The 19510-nt window shown below is 40.2% G+C and overlaps 1 protein-coding gene across 1 annotated transcript in view; it reads right to left on the reverse strand.

Moving 5' to 3' along the window:
• Positions 1 to 19510, reverse strand: part of rsu1 (Ras suppressor protein 1) — a 64717-nt gene that overhangs the window by 25993 nt on the left and 19214 nt on the right. The window contains exons 5-8 of the mRNA XM_067577705.1: positions 9759 to 9877; positions 7082 to 7164; positions 5330 to 5444; positions 3645 to 3777 (exon numbers count right to left, since the gene is read on the reverse strand). Of these exons, the coding sequence (XP_067433806.1) occupies positions 3645 to 3777; positions 5330 to 5444; positions 7082 to 7164; positions 9759 to 9877 (450 nt within the window). The remainder of the gene's footprint in view (positions 1 to 3644; positions 3778 to 5329; positions 5445 to 7081; positions 7165 to 9758; positions 9878 to 19510) is intronic.

A 19510-nucleotide genomic window follows, 5' to 3' on the forward strand; every position in this document is an offset into this window, starting at 1 on the left:
CAAAAAAATGTAAACAATATGGGATTTTCTGGATTTAGTCGAGTGAACCTACTGAGAGGTGGTGTTGACCAACCACAGAAGGTTCTCTGTCAGAAACACAGAAACCTGAACAAATCCAACTTTCTAGGGCAACTGACAGTAACTCTGAGACCTTATATTTTTTACTGGAAGGCTCAGCAGTGCAGGAGTGACGCAACCAAGAGAATCCTGGAGGGGAAAGCACCCAAAGAGAGCCTGAGGAGCAGAGATAATGCTAAATGCCAGTCATTGCTAAATAATCAAACGGAAACTCGACTTTTATTAGTCACTTGCTTTGACATAACCACATTAGTTATAAAGTAGATAGGGGATTTTGTTAAGTTCCATGTTGCATTCGATTTAATTAGCTGAGGTGTTTTGCCATTACATTTTAGGCCACATGCAACAGGCTACATGTGCTCCTCAAGACAGCTGCTATTTACTAAAGACAGCATTCAAAACAACTTCACATAGTGTTATAAGTTAGCTTACACTTCGTGTAGTCTATTAAGCCTTGTGCTTCACAATGCTGAAACCACAGTCTAAACTCTAATGGCACCATGGGCCCCGCCAGTGTGTCTTCCTTAGAATTCGGCCAAGATTGGTCCTATTGTCACCAATACCTGATCCAGCTTACTGGGTCAGTATCGGACCCACTATCCGATATCAGCATACAGTCTCAGCAGTTTAGGGTTGTCTGTCCCAGTTGAAGGATGGGCAATTCAAGAAAGAATTTTCTGTGATGCATGTTGTATTTAGCTTGGAATGGAAACTGCTATATCAACAACATCCAAGACTTTATACACCTTCATTGGAAAGTTCAGTTATAATATCCCATGGATATCAGTTCAACCATCAGCTTGTGAGGATCATAAATAATGATCCTAAACATCAAGGCAATCTGGTGAGTGGTTGTATTAATATGTCACCACCACCATGCCTCACAATACAGTATAGCTCAAACACTGAATGCTTCTGGAAACAGTTAGCAGCAGTTAGTAATGCAAAATATAAATGCTATGATAAGATATCCAAATATACTGACGTATGTCCCTTTAAGCAAGACAAATAGCCTCACTACAAGAGGAACTTTGAATGCTGCAGTTCAGAACATGGTGGAGAAGACGTTCAGGGTCATCATGAAGTAGAGTATGCAGCCTCTCCACCAATATCCCATTTTAATGGATGTTCGTCCACTGAACGGCTGACCTTTTGCTTTTCCTTCTTCACAATTAATGCACCTCACACCAACACAAGTGTATTACAAATCAGCTCTGCCAATTTCTCTGCCAAGGAAAATAGGAAAGCACAGTATGATTACTACTTTCACTTTCTCAGTCAAGATTCATCCACTAAATTAGATAGAAACTGGAGCTAAAGACAGATGTGTGTGTGTTTGGGTGTTGACAGAGTTGGAAGGTGAAGGACATTTAGTCAGGTGTGAATAAAGCTGTGAAGACACAGAGAAGATCTCTTTGAAATGAAACCAACACCTGTCTACAGACAGGCTGTTGCTGCTCCGTGTGTGTGTGTGTGTGTGTGTGTGTGTGTGTGTGTGTGTGTGTGTGTCTCTTCTCTTTCACTGTTGCACTTATTCACATGCACTCGTCTTTCTCACTCTTGCACATTCTCTCACAGTCTTCATCACAGTGTTCATACAGTGTCTTTCACAGACTGAGGGGGTATCTGAGTGTGATGGCCATCACAAGACAGATAACAAAGCTGAAAATAGCCACATGTGGAGGTAAGTACACATGTGGCGCCAAGTCTTGACGCCAGGCTGCTCCTTACGGTTCAGTACCTCAAGAGTAACTTGATGCCCCCTGAACATTGCGGTGTGTTTTTGCAGTGGTTTAACTGCTCGTGTCGCGGCAGTAATGCACAAGTGTACTCCAGGACCATGTAACATCACTGTTAGGTGTGTTTAACAGGGCACGCTTCTGTCCGCACCTACCCGCACCCATCAGTGACCAGTTTTGGGCAGTAAAGCATTACTTTGTAACACATTACAGTAACGCATGATGACCAGTTTTGGGCAGTAATGCATTACTTTGTAACACGTTACAGTAATATTATCAATTTGTTCAGTAACAAGTAGTATAAGAGATTAAAATGTGAAATTCAGTAATTATATTACAATTACTAAGACCAGTAACACTCTGTTACTTTAACACTTGGGGGTCGGTGTGTGACAAAATTGAGGGCTTCAAGAAAAGACTAATTCTTTGGAACAGAAGAGTCATGGAGGGATGATTTGATATGTTTTCACTCTTAAGTGAAACTTTGGAAGCCTCTCCTCATGTCAAAATATCCAGCGCTATAACCCAGCATTTGACATAGTTGTCACGAAGGTTTGCTTACTCCAGACTCCGGAAGACCCACAACATAGAAACCTTTGGATTTTGGATTCTTTCTCTGTGGATCATGCTTCAGAAGACATGCCTCTGTCCACTGTGTTCGAAAATGAACTTATGGAACTATCAGCAGACAGCAGCCTGAAGCTTCAGCTCACATAAGCTAACCTTGTTTAATTCTGGATACTGGCTGCCAGTCAATATCCCTCTCTGTCAAAACGGGCAATCAAATTTCTGTTCCCTTTCACCACCACCTATTTCTGTGAATCAGGGTTTTCCATTGTGACTGTCACAAAATCAAAGACAAGGGACAAACTGAAAGCAAATTTAAATGCTACTCTGCATGTCAGCCTCTCACCCATCCCACCATGACTTCATTTCATCAATTCAATTCAATTCAATTTTATTTATATGGCGCCAAATCATTGTGCCGGCACTGTTTACATAGAGCAGGTCTAGACTGTACTCTTTATTATTTCCCAGACACAAGTGTCTCACTGAAGGTAAGCAGAATATTTATTTTGATTATTACAACAGACAGTGGAATAACACATATTTACAGCCTAGTTTAATTTTTCTGGATTTATTTTTTGTCATTTTGTTTTTTTTCTCATTTATCTGGGGAGGTGGTCCTCGGAAGTGGGCCTTAAGTTACAAAAGCTTGAGAACCCCTGGCCTAGTGCACTGTCAACATTCCTTGTGCTGCTATGTACTTATTTTAGTAACTGTGTGTGATCAGCTTCTATTGATTTAACAGCACTGTGAACATAGAAAGGAGTTTCACTCACTGAAAATGCTCATACAAGTACTCAAACATAATATAGAATTTGAGACATGGTGTCTTTGTCTCACACACATTCACACAGTACACGGATCAGTTCCAGAGCATGCCTCAGAGCAGCAGTGTGAAGCATTTACACAGAGGATTTACAGCATCTCTTTCTGCCTGGGACAAAGAATTAATATCAGCATTCTGCTTCACAGTGGAACCTCCAACACTTTCTTCTCCTTTGAGCAGACTGCTTAGACATACATACACACTATATGTACATTTGGCATCATATCAAAAATTACACATCAAACACATTACACCTGAAACCACATGCTATTGAGAGTATCCAAGCACATATCTTGGTTCATGACTTGCATTAAACCATCAAGAACCTGTGTTGAGTGTAGAGGACCCCACCTGTTTGTATTGTAAGCAAAACAATTCAGGTAAAAATATCACTGTGTGCGTGTATATGTGCGAGTGTGAGTGTTAGTACTTACTACTTGTAGGTCTCTGAGCGAACATATTCAAAAACATGGGAGACACCCAGTTGGAACTGGTCTGCAATTGGAGTGACCCAGGGATTATTCTCCGCTTTAAACACCTGCTTAGGACCAGTCAGATCCAGATTACCTACGCGCGCACACACACAAAGAAACACACACACTTGAATTGATTAAACTCATCACCTGTTAATATCTGTAATAGTGCTGCATATTGCACGTTCATTTCATACACACTATTTAAAGATTATGTCTTTAAAGTGGTTATAATTGATATTTTTCATAAGAACAATCTATCAAATGACAATGCGTAATGTCAGGGGCATGGCTCTTAGCGATGAACCTACACAGAATGATCAGCGATACTGCAGCTCCCCTCGGCTTTACAGAGCTTTATAGCAAGTTTCAGGTCATTCTTTAGCTGTCCAGTGGCAACTTTACTGTTTTGGTTCACTCTCAGCGCTCTCATAGCGTCATTTTTGGCTGCCGCAAACAGCTGCCTTCAGAGAAAAAGCTATAAAAACCCACTATACACTACCTGCTCAGCACCAAACAGCAAACACAAACTGTTAGCTGCAGACTAGATGGTGAACATAGTGGAGCATTTAAGCAGCTAAAGAGCCAGATATTTCCTTCAGGAGTTGGTAGAGAGCAAAAACAGTAAAAGAGAGTGAATATTGGATTCCCATTTACCAGGTGGACAGAAACATGACTCCAAATGAATGATAATGTTGCTCCATAACTGCTGGATGTGGAAATAAGCAACTGTTTGCTGACATGTTCAGCATATCGACTTCAGGAATTTCACCGATGTAAATAGGATGATTTCTTAAACCTAGGTCACCTATGTAGTAGAAATGTACAATTACTGTATTTACTGTATTTCATTTGGTGCCCTGTGATGAGAGAAAACAGAGAAAAAGGCAGTAGATTACTCCACCATTCTAAAGGGGGAAAGTTCTGGAAACAACCAGAATGTACTGTGCACAGTCTCATCCAGTGCTAATGATAGTATGTTTATGGAAGGCAGATGGCAAATATGTTTCCCAACAGAGCAGAGAGAAGTTAGCATTGAGCAGCATTATACCTCTTTACTAAGGCTTCTTTTAATTTACGTCATTCAACATTTTTCGTTTTTCCTCATTGAGTTCAATTATATTGTGCCAGTGGGCAAGGTAAAAACAAATGGCAAGAACTGAGCACAAGCCAGAATGCTGCCGGAGCACATCAGTGGAGTCTGCAGTCTCCATTTCAGCTTGGTTTGGTATACCGATAGGGTTAGACTTCTTGTTATATTTTCAAGGGTACTTGTACGACAGAATGAATTTAAGCTGATTTCTTAACTGACATGTAAACAAGAAACCTGGCTTGTATTTATAAGTCAGCTTGTGAAAACTAAAGACACCCAATTCAGGGGAAGTCCTGGTGGTCTAGGGTGCTGAAAATGAAACTGCAACATCCCTGGTTTGAATCCAGCCGGGACCTTTGTTGAGTGTTGTTCCCCCTGTCTCTCTTCTCTCTGACTTCTTCTCATGTCTCTACTGTCAGCTTGGTAGTAAAGGCATAAAACGGTCCAAATATAATAATTCACCCATTGTGTTTGTGTGTTTGTGTGTTTGTGTGTGTGTGTGTGTGTGTGTGTGTGTGTGTGTGTGTGTGTGTGTGTGCGTGCGTGCGTGTACCAAGCTCAGGGGGCAGAACAGTCAGTCTGTTGCCCTGGATGTGAAGCTCTTTGAGTTGAGCCAACTCCCCGATCTCCTTAGGCAACGAAATCAGATCATTATCCCTCAGACTCAACTGGACAGGAAAAAAACAGAGGAAGATACACTATTTTAACACACACTTACACTTGACATTTACATAGAAACAACTGTGTCATGAACTTGTTTGAAGTACAAAGACTTGAAGCAAATTCAGTCTGGACTAACATGTTCGAGGTGTTTTTAGACAGCTGTTCCTTAAGTGTATGACCATGATCAAACCTAAATCCATCAATCTGCCCCACTCTGTTGCATCTACATCATGATGTAAAAAAACATAAAACAAACATATTTTCTTTTTATCCAGTTGTATTTTGTACTAAGCTCACTGACAATCCACTCTCCAGATTAAATGCTCAGTGCACTAAAACTGTTTTATCGACTGTTTTGGGTCAAGTCCCCACATGGCTTTCCTTGATGCGATGTCACTATACATTCAAATTTTATAATAACAAAAACAATAAAAGACTGTTGTTATAAAGATTAAGGTTTCTATTAAAGATTTAAGATTTCTGACTTTGATGACTCCTAGTGGTTGTCCAGTGGTTTCGGTCCTGCCCACAAACCAGGTGTAAACAGTACTTGCTAGCAGTTAATTGCAAGTGAGGAGTGCCAGTGGAGCATCATGTCTCAGCTTCTTTAAGAACAATCTGGCTTCCAAAAATGAAAAGAAAGACAAGAGAGAGAAAAGAAGGGGCGACAGTATGTCACCCTGTCACCAAAGAAAGGTGCGTGTAGTCCATGAGTGGTGGAAATTAACCTGGCAGCTTAGTCCATAGTGAAATAGGCTACTTTTGCTCCCCTAAGATTAGTTACTTAATACCTTCACAGAAAATTTTGAGTGTTTACATTTTGCTCCTCTTTTGGCCAACATTTAATCAATGCAGGTAAACTTTTAGCAAGATATTCACACTAGATTAGTTTTCCCTGCCCCTGCTTGGTGCCAGACCCAACAGATGCAGCTTCAGGCTCAGGAGCCCTGTCTCCTCATCCCCGTGCCCTACCAATGAACCTGCCCTACTCCCAACTGAAGAAGGAGGTGAGCAGCATTATGTTGACAGGTCAGTTCACATAATCGCAGGGGGTCCGTTATTTATCCATATTTTCGAGATATATCTCAAAGCAATGGCTGGACTGCCATAAAATGTGTTGTGCACAATCAAGACGCCAAGTGGAAGAAAACCTTTTGATTTGGTGACCACTCGACCTGTCCTCTAGTGCCACTATCAGGCTTTTCATTTCCATTTCGTTTTCCATTTCCACTTTTACAGCTGCTTATTTTCTAATTGAAAACGTATTTTTCCAGTGCTGTGATCACCAAGAATTCAGCTTCATTCTCCTCCATTGTATTGTGGTGGAGACAGAAATATTGGAGGGAGAGATCTCAAAACCTCAACAAATCAAACCAAAACTGGCCCAGTGCCTAAGTGAGGCTGATACTGTAAAGTTTACTGTATGTATGTACATGTCTTTTTAAAAATGGTTACTCAGTACAATGTGACAAAATATCCAGGACCTGAATTCATTTTGAAGACATTTTGGTGTGGAGGCAGAAGAGCTCTGAGGTTATGTGCATAATAAGTGGGTCACTGAGTTGAAGTGTTATAATGTGAAGATGAGTTTGAACCTATGGGGCTGTAGCTCATTGTGTCACTTGCGTTGACATTAACTTACTATTTGCAGTTTGGTCAGCTTCCCAACATCAGCAGGCAGGACTTCGAAGTCATTGTCACTCAGATAGAGAGCACGAAGAGTGGCTGCAAAAAAAAGCATCTCTATTAGTCTCTGTGTGTGTTTGACAAAGTCCTAACCAGGCCGGAATCTGATCTATAACACCGCTCAAACCTGATTAATAATACTACCTCACAAACTGGACAGAATCAATCCACACAGAGCAGTCTAACAAAGATTTACTTCTGATTGTCTGGCAAGACAACAGTGACAGTCAGACAGCTTTGTTAATGTGCAGTGAAAAAATCGTGCCAGCACACTCTGTATGGAAAGAAAGTATTTCACACAAAGGAGACGAAGATGTTGTCTCATAACTGTTATAACATGGAGCCAAAAAGCTGCTTCTGTTGTAAAGTCCTATTCATCTTTTAATGTGAAATCTATATTACACTGTACATGACTAATGTACCCTGAGGCCTTGCAACTCTTCCCTCTGCTTCCACCACCCTAACCCCTTCACCTCTATTACCACTAACTTTTGTGCTAATTTGTCCCCTCTGACTAGTAGGCAGAGGAGTTTCTCCAAAACATAATTATGATCCAGTTTAAAAACATCTTTTTTAGGACAAATGCACTAAAAGTTACACTGCCACTGACTAAAGCATAGCAACATATAATCATAGGAACATAAATATGCACAAAGTATTCCAGTTTATTAAATTACATTAAACTTCAGTCTTTTTGGTCTTTCAGGAGAAGCTGAGAAGTCTCTGTCCTGAGTCTGTATTGTTGCTGGTGTACCTCTGTATCCAAAAATAGTGATCTGTATAAGCTTGGATATACTTATAAAGTATGAGGTAGTCCACTGCAAGTTGTGTGTACTTTTGTAGAGTGGCTTCCTAAAGCCACTGTGTTACAAAAGACCTACATGACCTACATGTCCGTTCCAAAGCCTCTTCACAATGTAAGTAAAATGTATGTAAATATGTGTCTGTAAGAAAGACGGCAGCCTTTGCCTCTGTTGCAACTACAGAGAACTCAACCACAAGTCAGTTCCTGACTGTCATCCCATACTAAGGATCCAGGACATGTTGGATGCACTGGGTGGAAGCTCATGGTTTTCAGTGTTAGGCGACAGTAAAGCCTAGCACCAGGGCTTTCTTGATGAAGAGAGCCGTCCGTTGACAGCCATAATTACACACTGAGGTCTCTCTGAATGGGACTGCATACCCTTTGGTCTGAGCTCTGCACCCGCAGAATTTCAGAGGAGCATGGAACACTGTTTGCCTCCTGTACCTGGATGACAGCCTAGTACACAGCAGCAGTTTCGAACAATACTTGGAGCATGTCCATTTAGTCCTCCAGTGCTATAAGGAGAACGGTGTTTAATTAACTCCAAAGAAGTGTGAACTGTTCAGTTTCTTGGCAAGTTGGTGATAGAAGGTTACACCATGGACCCCATGGAGATGGCAGCTCCCATCAGGAAGTTTGAACCAGTTGGTTGATGCACTTCACAAAGCCTCCTGTCCTTGGATATCCTGACTTTACCAAGCCATTCATGTTACATTATGACGCATCCAAGGTTGGTTTGGGTGCTGTGCTGTATCAGCATCAGCAAGGGAGGATGAGAGTGATAGCATATGGCTCCTGCACCTCGAGCCCATCAGAGAAGAGGTACCATCTGCACTCCAAGAAGCTGGAGTTTTTAGCATTAAAAGTTGGCCATCGGTGAACGTTTCCATGATTACTTGAAGCATGCTTCATAGTTTGTTGTGTACATGGACAACAACCTATTAACCTATGTGCTCACAACTGCAAAACTCAACGCCACGGGGCACAGATGGGTAGCAGAGTTGGCCAACTATAATTTCACCATATGCTATCGTCCTGGGAAAAATAACGCAGATGCTGATGGGCTGTCTAAGATGCCGGTGGACATTGAGGACTACATGAGCACGAAAGGAGAGGCATTGGAGTGATCCACATCAGCGCCTTGGACCTTGTGAAAGACTTGTGGGACTGGCCAACCTCTCACTCCAGCGCAAATCTGCAAGGCTCAGGAGGGGGATGAAATCCTATCCAGAGTCTTCTGGTATAAGTCGCAGAACAGGAGGCCAAAAAGGACTAAGTTGAAAGCAGAGCACCATGCTGTAGCCACACAACTGACACAAAGGCAACAGATCCTGGTAGATGAAGATGGAGTCCTGTGCTGCAGAACCTCCTGCTGAGAACAGCTGGTGATTCCCAAAGCCTATCATCCGCTGGTTTTTAAAGAACTGCACTGGGACATGGGCCACATGGGGCTTGACCTCATTCGGGAAAGGCTCTACTGGCCACAAATGCACAAAGATGTAGAACATTTTGTCACTAAACTATGGTGATACCTAACAGTGGCATCTCAGATCAAGCAGTAGGAAGCAACAGCAGTGTGGAAGAACAGATGTGTGTGTGTTCAGATCAGTCATGGACTGAGGAGTCATCACATTAATGTCCCAAACCCTAAACAACAGTCAACATGTTTCATTTAAATTTACTTAAATGGAAAGGATTTACTTTAATGATTAGAGAGGTTGCTTTCCATAATTGGAAATGTTTCCAGGCACAGTAAAGTCACTGCTGCAAATCGTGGAATACTGCATTTAAGCAGCAAGAGAGAGAGAGAGAGAGAGAGAGAACTCACTGAGGTAAAAGAAGTTTCCAGGCAGGGAGTTCTGGCTGAGGTTGTTGTAGGTGAGGTCCAATACTTCCAGAGCTGGCAACGAACCAAACCCTCTGGGCAAGCTGCTCAGACGGTTCATACTGTGCACAAAAAATACAAAAATACATTACACACTCTTGTATGCTCTTCATTCAATCCTGCCTTCAATTCAAATTCAGGTAATATTTTAGAACAGTGACATTTTCTCAAATCAAATTCCTTTCAGTACATTAACTGAAGATTATAGGCAAGATACAATGATTTTGATGACCAATTAATTGAAATGATATCCAGCAGGCCATGGAGCATGTGCTTCCAACTGATCACTCATTTAAACAAACTAGTTTTTAATGCAGTCTCCATATCAACATGATAGTATTTCAGGACGTTTGTAAGGGACAAATGATTCCAGTGGTATAAGCTAGTAATGATGTGCCCCAGTGAAAGATGCACACACAAATAGTCAAAAAATCATGCAAACCAAACACACACACACACATACACACACATACTCACACATACACGCATACCTAGACACATAGACTGCTCTTGGATTTTGTAGTCAGGCTTTTAAAACTTACATATTACATAAAAAGTCTACAGTCTGTTGAAAGTGAGTTGTTTTTAACTTTTGTTTTTTGGTTCCCCAAAGCACTGCATAGAAGTAGTGTATAAAACCTCAGTTGCATAGACACGATCAAGGTTCAACTGTGAACTCATGAAGTCACATTTGTCACATTCTTTAAAGTCATCTATAAATCATAAATAACAAATATAGCCGTGGCAATGAGATTGCGAGCATTTGGATGCTTGTTCAACCTAATATGACCTCAATAAGCACTTGAAAACATACCACTTGCATGAATTGCTGCATGGTTGGCAAACAGGACTTGGACACCTGGGGATTCAAATCCTGCACCTCTGTATCCCTGAGAGAAGGTGACTTACTGACTGCGCGACTGAGCACACATGGTTTTCCACACACCTCCTCACAAGTTGAGGCAATGACATCACATGCAAAACTGGGGTATATTTGTTATTTAAACTTAAAATGCTTACAAGAGTCAAAATGTTAGTGATAAAATTCTGAAAAAAAATTACACATCATTCTGCTGGTTGCAGGTGTATTGTCAAATACTTTGCTGAAGTTTGATCAAACATTTGGCAAAATAGAAAAAGGTTGTGCATACAGTATTAATTACAGTAAGATACTGAATGTCACTGTGGACTCATCCTTTGACATATCTGAACACCATTTGTAACATGTAATATCTAGTATCCAAAGAATGATGAATGATTTTGCATATTTTAAAGACATAGAGTGACAGACTTCTGAATTGACCACAGGTTGCAGTGAGGCAAACTTTTGTGACAATTCAGTGGATGTGCTGAAAATATTTCAGTTTCAATTGAAGTCAATGAGGGTGAATAACTTAATGATCTGTAACACTTAACCATGATGAAATATTTTTTTGGTGAATCAGTATGTTAGTGATTTTGTAAAACGGTGAGTTATTCTGGTGGCCTAAAGAGAGGTTAAGAGAGGAGGAGTGACAACTGTCACAGGTCCCCTCAGGTAATGAATCTGATACTGTGTGGTTCATAGTCAGCAGCTTAACCCCTGGGCTATGGGCTCTGCTGGTGAACACACTGTCTCTTGTTTTCATAACCTCAACGTAGAGATTGTACAACAGCAAGTTCAAACACCAAAGTGTGTGAAAGACATCTTAAAGTTTCCACTGTCCATGAATGCAGCATAGAGCTGTGTGGCCAGACACCTGAAAAGATATGTTGGGGAACTGGATGAGAATGGCTTACAGCTTTCCCTCGCTTCTGTACTGGGGCTGATCTTCTGTTTGGAAGTGACATTACTGTCAACTTCATTGAAACCTGTGAATTTCAGTGTCGTCCTCAAATAAACACATGTGGATGCTATCTCATGTTACCAATTAATTATCAGAACTATTCAGATATCTGCAGTGATTTCAATGCAATTCTAAACAGCTCAGTTTGGGCGATGGATATAGTATATACCTCAAATTGCTCAGTAGGCGTGCATGTTTTCTGAGATGTTGAAATTCACACTTGTTTGTTTTTCATAATACAAAAAAGAACAATAGAGCACACAGTGTATGTTTTCACTGAGATGTTGTTCATGTTGGTCTGGTGTCAATTACATAATGTGGAGAAGCAAATCACAGTTAAGTTGCATTATAATAATGAATGCTGAAGTATTTTGGTTGCCCAGTACAATATTTAAGTAATGTGATGATGCCTATCATGTTGGGTTCCTGCTGCAAACTGCCTTTGTTCAGTGGACTGTCAAGAGTAAAATAAATAACAACTTTGTAATTATTGCTTTGTACCATTAAGCAAGAAGTTTAATTGATGAAGTTGAATAATTTGAAAGTATGGAGAAAAAACAGTTCAAATTGAGTGCTTCTGTTCTAAAGATTTTGATATTACAGCTGTCAAGAAGTACAGTACATGCAATCATTTGAAGTGTAGTGGCCTGCACTTTTATAGTTTTTTAGTTCTCATTAACATTAAAATCAACTGTCAATAAGTGAGGCTTGGGTAAGCATTCCAGTCAAATCATTTTCAAAGCATAAACCTGTCTTTTATGCCAAAGAACCGTAGCCTACCGTAAATTACTTTATTATTTATAAAACACATACATGTGGACAAACAAAGTTTTGTTTTATTTTCATTTTATTTATATTTTGTTAAAAAATACCCTACATCTGTTAGCCTTGAATAAAAGGTTAGGAATTCAGTTTTTATATTATTTAGTAAGTAATGGTTTCAACTTTTTTTATTTAATTTGCTTAAGTGTATAATATAAATATAATATATAATATATATTAAGCAATTTTCAAATTGACCCTCTAGACTCTGTTCTTAATACAGTTATACACAAATGATTGTTGATGCATCGTTCAATGTAATACAATAATGTTAAGAATAGTAATAGCTTTTTATAATTCACAGCAGATAATGTCTATACAAGCCTGACTCTTTAAAGCACTTTACATTTCCTGCATTTCTAAATACGCCCAACGTTACTTATATAATACTTTTTCAAATAAAACAGATCACTGTTTGTTGTAGTTCTTTGCTACTGATGATACATGAGAAAGGTGAGAAAGGTATAGCTCGTAGGCTAAAACTACAAAAAAATATCTAGTCATCACTTAATTGTATGTTGATGACATTCCTTGGTGTTTAATATAGATCAATAGCTTCCAGAGAGCTTTTACTGAGGAACTGTAAGCCCAGTTCCTCCACAAGTGCCATACAAAGATCAAAGATATCTTCATCACAAGGAACACAACTGCAAAACACACACTGAGTTTTGGAGGTCAAATTCGGTGTGCATTCCAGACATCCTTGTGTTATTCAGCTCTTCCTAAAAACAAACATAAAATGTCTACTATAATGAGCAAAATGAAACAACATACTGGATAATCACATTCATCACTGAATAAGTCATAGTCACAAGTCATTTTAATTGCCTGATACAATGTTTTGCGAATAGTCCATGTGAAATAGACTACATTCAATCATCATACCTGATCTATTGCCACAGCTGAAGTATGGCCTTGTCCAGTAAATCTCCATCAAACCCTCCTTCATCCTGTAGCTCCCCAAGAATCTGGATTGAATATTCCATACCCCCTTTCCAGAGGATGCCCCACCAACTTTCAATGTGTTGGTTTTGTACTCACTCCAGTGAGGTAGCTTCACTCTCCCGACAAATCATCTCCATGGTTTGTGCGTAAATGTCTCTGCAGCTCTTGACAAGGCAGTTTTCTCTGCCACAGTCAATGCACACAAGTTTGGGACAGTTACTTAGTGTTTCTGAAGATTCTACCAGATAGCCCCCAATAACTCGCAGGTCACTGCTGGTTTTGTAGGAATTCAGCCAAATTATTTTCTGAGCAAAGCCGTCGATACACCCATTAATACACAGACCAAAAGGTTTTAACTTGTCATATGAATCGATGTGCCAGAGGTAATTGGGTCCCTTTGTGAGGTACTGTCTCCTCTGAAGTCTCTGTTGCTGTCTGTATGCTGACCCCTCAGGATCCAGCTCAGCTAATAAGACTCTAACTTCTTCTTTTCCTCTAGGGCCATTTTCTTGGCACTTCATAAACATCCATCTATACCCATGCATCTTCCCCGGACCCTGTAATTGTTCCTGGGCAAAGTCAAAGACACGGCCTAAATCTGTATAGTCCTTTTATTGGCTGAGCCTATTGTCCTTCCGTATGCACAGCAAATGATTCCTGCTGATGACAATCACATGTTTACCTGCAAGAGCGGTACAGATTTCACTGTATGACATTCCGAGGTGAAAATAAAACTTGATTAGCTCTTTTCTCTCCCTTATATGGTGGCTGTGTGCATCTGAAATCATCAGAGATGCATATGAATTTATAGTAAATTATCTTGTGCACACAAGAAAAATAACTTGTTCACACATGATAATAACTTGTTCACACAAGATAACTTGTTCCCACAAGATGAATATCTTGTGTGCACAAAATAATAACTTGTTCTCACAAGATAAATATCTTGTTCGCACAAGATAAAAAATATCACATTGCGGAACCTTAGGGGCTTGATAGGGTCACCTTATATTCAGGCCAATATGGTAGTTTTCAAGTGGCTCAGAAAGATCATGAAGCCATGAGGCAGTCACAGATCATCTTAAAACTATGAGAATATTATATATAACATATAACATTTTCTTCACAAGGTCTGGAGGACTTGACTAAATTGGATTGCTGACATAAACACAAACACCATGATAACATGACATTATTTTTCCACAAGTTTGATAGGCTAAATAAGAGCATTTCCCATACATAGACTCTACTTGGGCAGCCAGTCCAGGTAGATTAAGACCTGCCCATAGAAATTCCTTTTTTTTTCCAATCAAGACTGCAAGAGTGCAATTGTCATTTCACAATTTACACAGACCAGTGGATCTACAGCCCCAGAAATGCCACCAAGTATTAATATAACAACACTGCTAACTGTAGCCTCAGTTTGTGCCTCTCACAGAGCTGCTGGTAGAGTTAGCAAGTCTGATAAGAGACAACAGAAAGGTGGTGAAGTGCTAATAATTTATTAGATTTATTCCTTTTCTATGGCAGTAAACACAGCAAAGGACCTGTTGATAACTAACTGCTGTATTCAGAGCTTAACAAGATATTCAGGGCTGACAAGTGACAACGGTAGGCTAAACGTTAACACAATAAACAGCGGGGCTCCGGCTACATGCTGACACTCCCCCACAAACACACAGACACACACAGGAGAGCCTCTCAGCTAGCTCAGCTGTAACACAGGTATGACACATAAACTTTTAACAAAGGGCTATGAATGTCCTTCTAGTGACTGTCAAAGCTCTAGCGGACTCTGTGTTTCCAGCACAGACACGGAGAGTCTGACAACAGCTGCTCATGGCTGGTTATTTTGCCTGCATTTCTTCTTCATTGTCACCTACAATCGCCGTCCATCTGAGCGTCACTAATTTGTTCGGCACCTCCATAAGGAGGCGGAGGGTAGTGGTGCTCTGGTAGTGGTAAGCCAAAGTAGCTGAATTTATTCTGAGCAATCCTGTTGAATATATCGATACTTGGCACCAGTGTATCGATAACTTATCGCAAGTGGAGATATCCTGATATGTTGCAATGTCGATTTTTTTGTCCCACGCCTTATACACACAGGCGTTCATAATGTTTTTTTCCAAAGCAAGGAAAATTCATTATTCCAACAGGGAATACCAACTGCGCAAATGACAAAAGGCTGAGGAGAACAACTCTGAACCAAACAGGGCTCTACAGTGTGAGTATTTCACTTGCATTTGGCGCTAAAAATAGATGTGTGCGAACAAGAAAAATAATTTACAAGTAACATGTGCAAGTAAAGATTGCAACTTACCGTAATCTTTTGTTACAAACGTAACATATCAGCTGAATACAAGACAACTGTGATTGTTAAATGTGAGTGGAATGTGAAGTGGTAATGTTACCTCAAGCCTACAGTTCAGCCACTTACCAGTGGTTGCAGATACACTGACCACCGGTCCACTAACAGAATAGCCCAAAATATCTGGTTTACTCACATGCAAACACATAGCATTTCCTCTAGTTGCTTCACAATAAAAGCCTCCCGCTGGTTCGCAGATGGAAAGCTTTTAATATGAAACAGTTGCAATTGTGTCTAGTAGGCATGGGCCAATGTGTGATTTGGCGGTATATGCTATTGCACAGATTTGTCAATGTTTTAAAAGCTGTTTTAAATGTGTCAAATTTTCAAAAAAATATTTTTCAGTGTCTCAATGTTTTAAAAAGCTGTCAATTGTCAATATATAATTGTCAATATTTTAAGGCCCATGCCTAGTGTCTAGTAGATACTAGGGTCTTCCACTTCCATAGTCTTCCACTGGTTTTCACATTATAATTGCACACAAGAAGACGCACGCACTCGCAGTATAAATATGCATGTAACAAATTGTGTTACTTGAACATTTTTCATTGTGCTCCTAAATTTCTTTGTGTGCTTCTAAATGTTTTCATTTAGGAGCACATGTACTCCTTGAAAAAAAAAATTACTGTAGAGCCCTGCCAAAGGCAGAGTTTCAGCGTTTTGATCTCTTGAATATAAGTGTGAGTTATTCATAAACCTGTGTTTGGCTAGTTTATGACTGAACCTGCCTGTCACATGCTGCACCATCACACACCGAGCTGTCCACCACAAGTAAATTCTCAACCTGTGGGAAACACTGCGTTACTATCAAAAATAGCACCTTTAACATCTTAACAAATACATGCTATGTTGGCACAAAACAGATATAACAGGGTGGCACAGCAACTGATCAGAACACACCCCCTCCTAAAACTTAAAGCCTCTTCACCTAATGATAAATGCTATTCAAATGGCATCTGACACATTTTGCACTGTGCAAAATCATTAACAGTGTAAAATCAAACTCTCTGGGTCTGGGATATATAGATGACAAGACAGCTGGTCCATTCAGTCTCCTCTGCCATGGTGCAAGTAGTTTTTAATTTGTTTTATCTTTGAAAAGGATCTCTCCACTGTTGTGACAGTGACAGGTACAACATGAACAATAACAGGGCAGAGCAAATGTCAGTAAATGTAGATACGACTGAAAGGTGATTCACAACATGCTTCTTTGCATGCTGGGAGACCCTGTGCTACGGGGCTCTGATGGTGATGACTTGCTGCTAGCACACTTCATTTTTTGTCCCCAAATTCAGTTTATTGGTTAGTTTGCTGCTTGTCCTTGTGGACTGACCATCACCCATGTCAGTCACCAAATAAGTAGCCTTGAGAGCAGCTCAAAGGCATGGGCAGACAGATTAGCAGACAGAGAGGATTTAATGATGTAAGAGACACCAGCTGAGTTTATGCGTGGTGTTGTGTGTGTGTGTGTGTGTGTGTGTGTGTGTGTGTGTAAGCAACTGATAGGTCATAGGGACAACTACTCTATTTCAAATCTGTTATGTGTGTTTGACAAATGAGATTAAGCACTTACTAGATTCAAACATACAGAGGCATGTCCATAACACATATACACACACACACACACACACACACACACACACACAAAATGGATAAACACACACACAGAGCCAACAGAAAAATAAACAGACAATGAAAAGTGAATGCACAGCCTGAATAGCAGTATGAGGCTTACACTATCCAGATTATGTTTGTCTGTGGATCAATACACACAAAGGCTCCCCTCCTAATCCTCCTGTCAGTGCCACCCAGGCTGTGTGAGCCTGCACTCATATCTAAACAGACACATAAGGCATTTCTAGCCAACAGGTGAGGAACTAAACCTCCCTCGCCAATGTGTTACACAAATGCGTAAACACACCTCCAAATCATTAGGGGTTCAAGCCTAAAGGGCCGAAACCCTTTTTTGTGCTTTTTTCTCTTATTCAGATATATTTGTGCTAATTCCTGTGAGACGGTAAATGTTGGAGACATGAGATTTTGCCGATTAATTGGAAGTTGTGTGCAAGTGCTGCCCAAGAAATATGATCCCAATTGGCCAGATGGTGGCGCTATAACAACATACTTTACATTTTGGCCTATAATTTTTGAACCGTAAGTCTCATAAACAAAATGCCTAGATAGATTTTCCACCATTTTGAATTTTCTGAAAAACACATTTTTTGGCATCTCCTCCTAAACTGTGGGTCTCTGTAGATTTTCTATGGATCATTACTGGACCAAGCTTATCAAAAGTTGCATAAAGCCTGTTGATGTCTTATTTAGTTTTCAAGATATATAGATATATTGACCAATAAACGTCAAAAGGGCGTGGGTCAGCACATAAATAGACCAAAGTCAACAACTGTTGGGCCAATCATCACAAAACTTGCAGGATATGTCCACATAAGTACCTGAAACATACCCCGAAAGCTTCATTTAAATTGACTGTTAGGGGGCGCTACAAATGCAAAAAATAGGCGTGGCATAACACAACTCAGACTATAAATCAGAAATTGTTTGTCCAATCATTACAAAACTCACAGGATATAATTCTAGGGCTGTAGTTTGCTAGTTGACTGGTCGATTAGTTGGTCGATATGCTCTCATCCGACTAAATTCTCATTGGTCGAATAACCTCTGTGTAATTTTCATAAGGAGAAAAGTGCTACATCAATAGCTTTCCAGGAGTAATCCATTATTTAACTTTTATTGACTGTACTGAACATTTACTGAATCTGTGTTTCTCCATAATGACACAACGAGAACCCCTGCCAGGCCAAAAAAAAATGTTTTGTAATATTTGATATCCAAATGAATATCCATTCATTCGGAAATCGACAGCGTTTGGGAGTCTCTGTGCAGCGCTGTTCCGGTACGGAAACTATTGGTAGCGTGGCTCTGTTAAGGAGTATGTTTATGTAGCGAGTGGGAAAGAGTGAGGGGCAGAGAAGTGACGTGGATACGAGCGGGGCAGAGGAAAAGGTTAATAGTAAGTTGTCAGTACAGTACAGACTACAGTGTGTCAGTTAATAAATGCTAAAAAGTTGCGTCTGTTGTTTTCCCAAATGCTGGAAAAGTAAAGGAGGTTAGCTCCGAAGTTAGCAACAATGGGTTAGCCTAACCTGAAGACACAGAACAGAGAAATACATAACAGAGAAATGTGTGGCTGCCGAGTTTACTGTGTACTCTGTCCCGTTACCCCCCCCCCCCCCCCCCCCCGTGCGTGTGCACGACTAATCAATTAGTTGAAGATTATGTACGATTTTAGTCGACCAAGATTTTCTTTGTTTGACTACAGCCCTATATAATTCATAACAATATTAAACCATTTGTGTAAAACTATTTTGAAATCGGGGCATCCTCAGTTCCACACACGTGCATGGGCCTCGCGCATATTTGGCCATAAATCAATGACAGTTTGTCCAGACATCACGAAATCACGGGATATTTTTAATTAAGCTGTTGAAACTTTCAACCTCTAATGTCCGTGTTGGCTTGAACCCCGGAATCGCCGTTTGAGGCTCTATTTTTGAGACTGGATTTTTTTTTTATGCTTTGTGTTACCCACACACAAAAAATGAACTCTTAAAAATCAGTATATTGTTTGTTATTTATGCTTGAGCATGACTTATGTTCAAAATAGCAAAGGCAAATAAAGTGTGTTCTAGCTGAGGTCCAAGTATCACTGGTTA

The sequence above is a fragment of the Thunnus thynnus genome, chromosome 21 (genome assembly GCF_963924715.1).
Source record: "Thunnus thynnus chromosome 21, fThuThy2.1, whole genome shotgun sequence".
NCBI classification, from domain to species: Eukaryota; Metazoa; Chordata; class Actinopteri; order Scombriformes; family Scombridae; genus Thunnus; species Thunnus thynnus.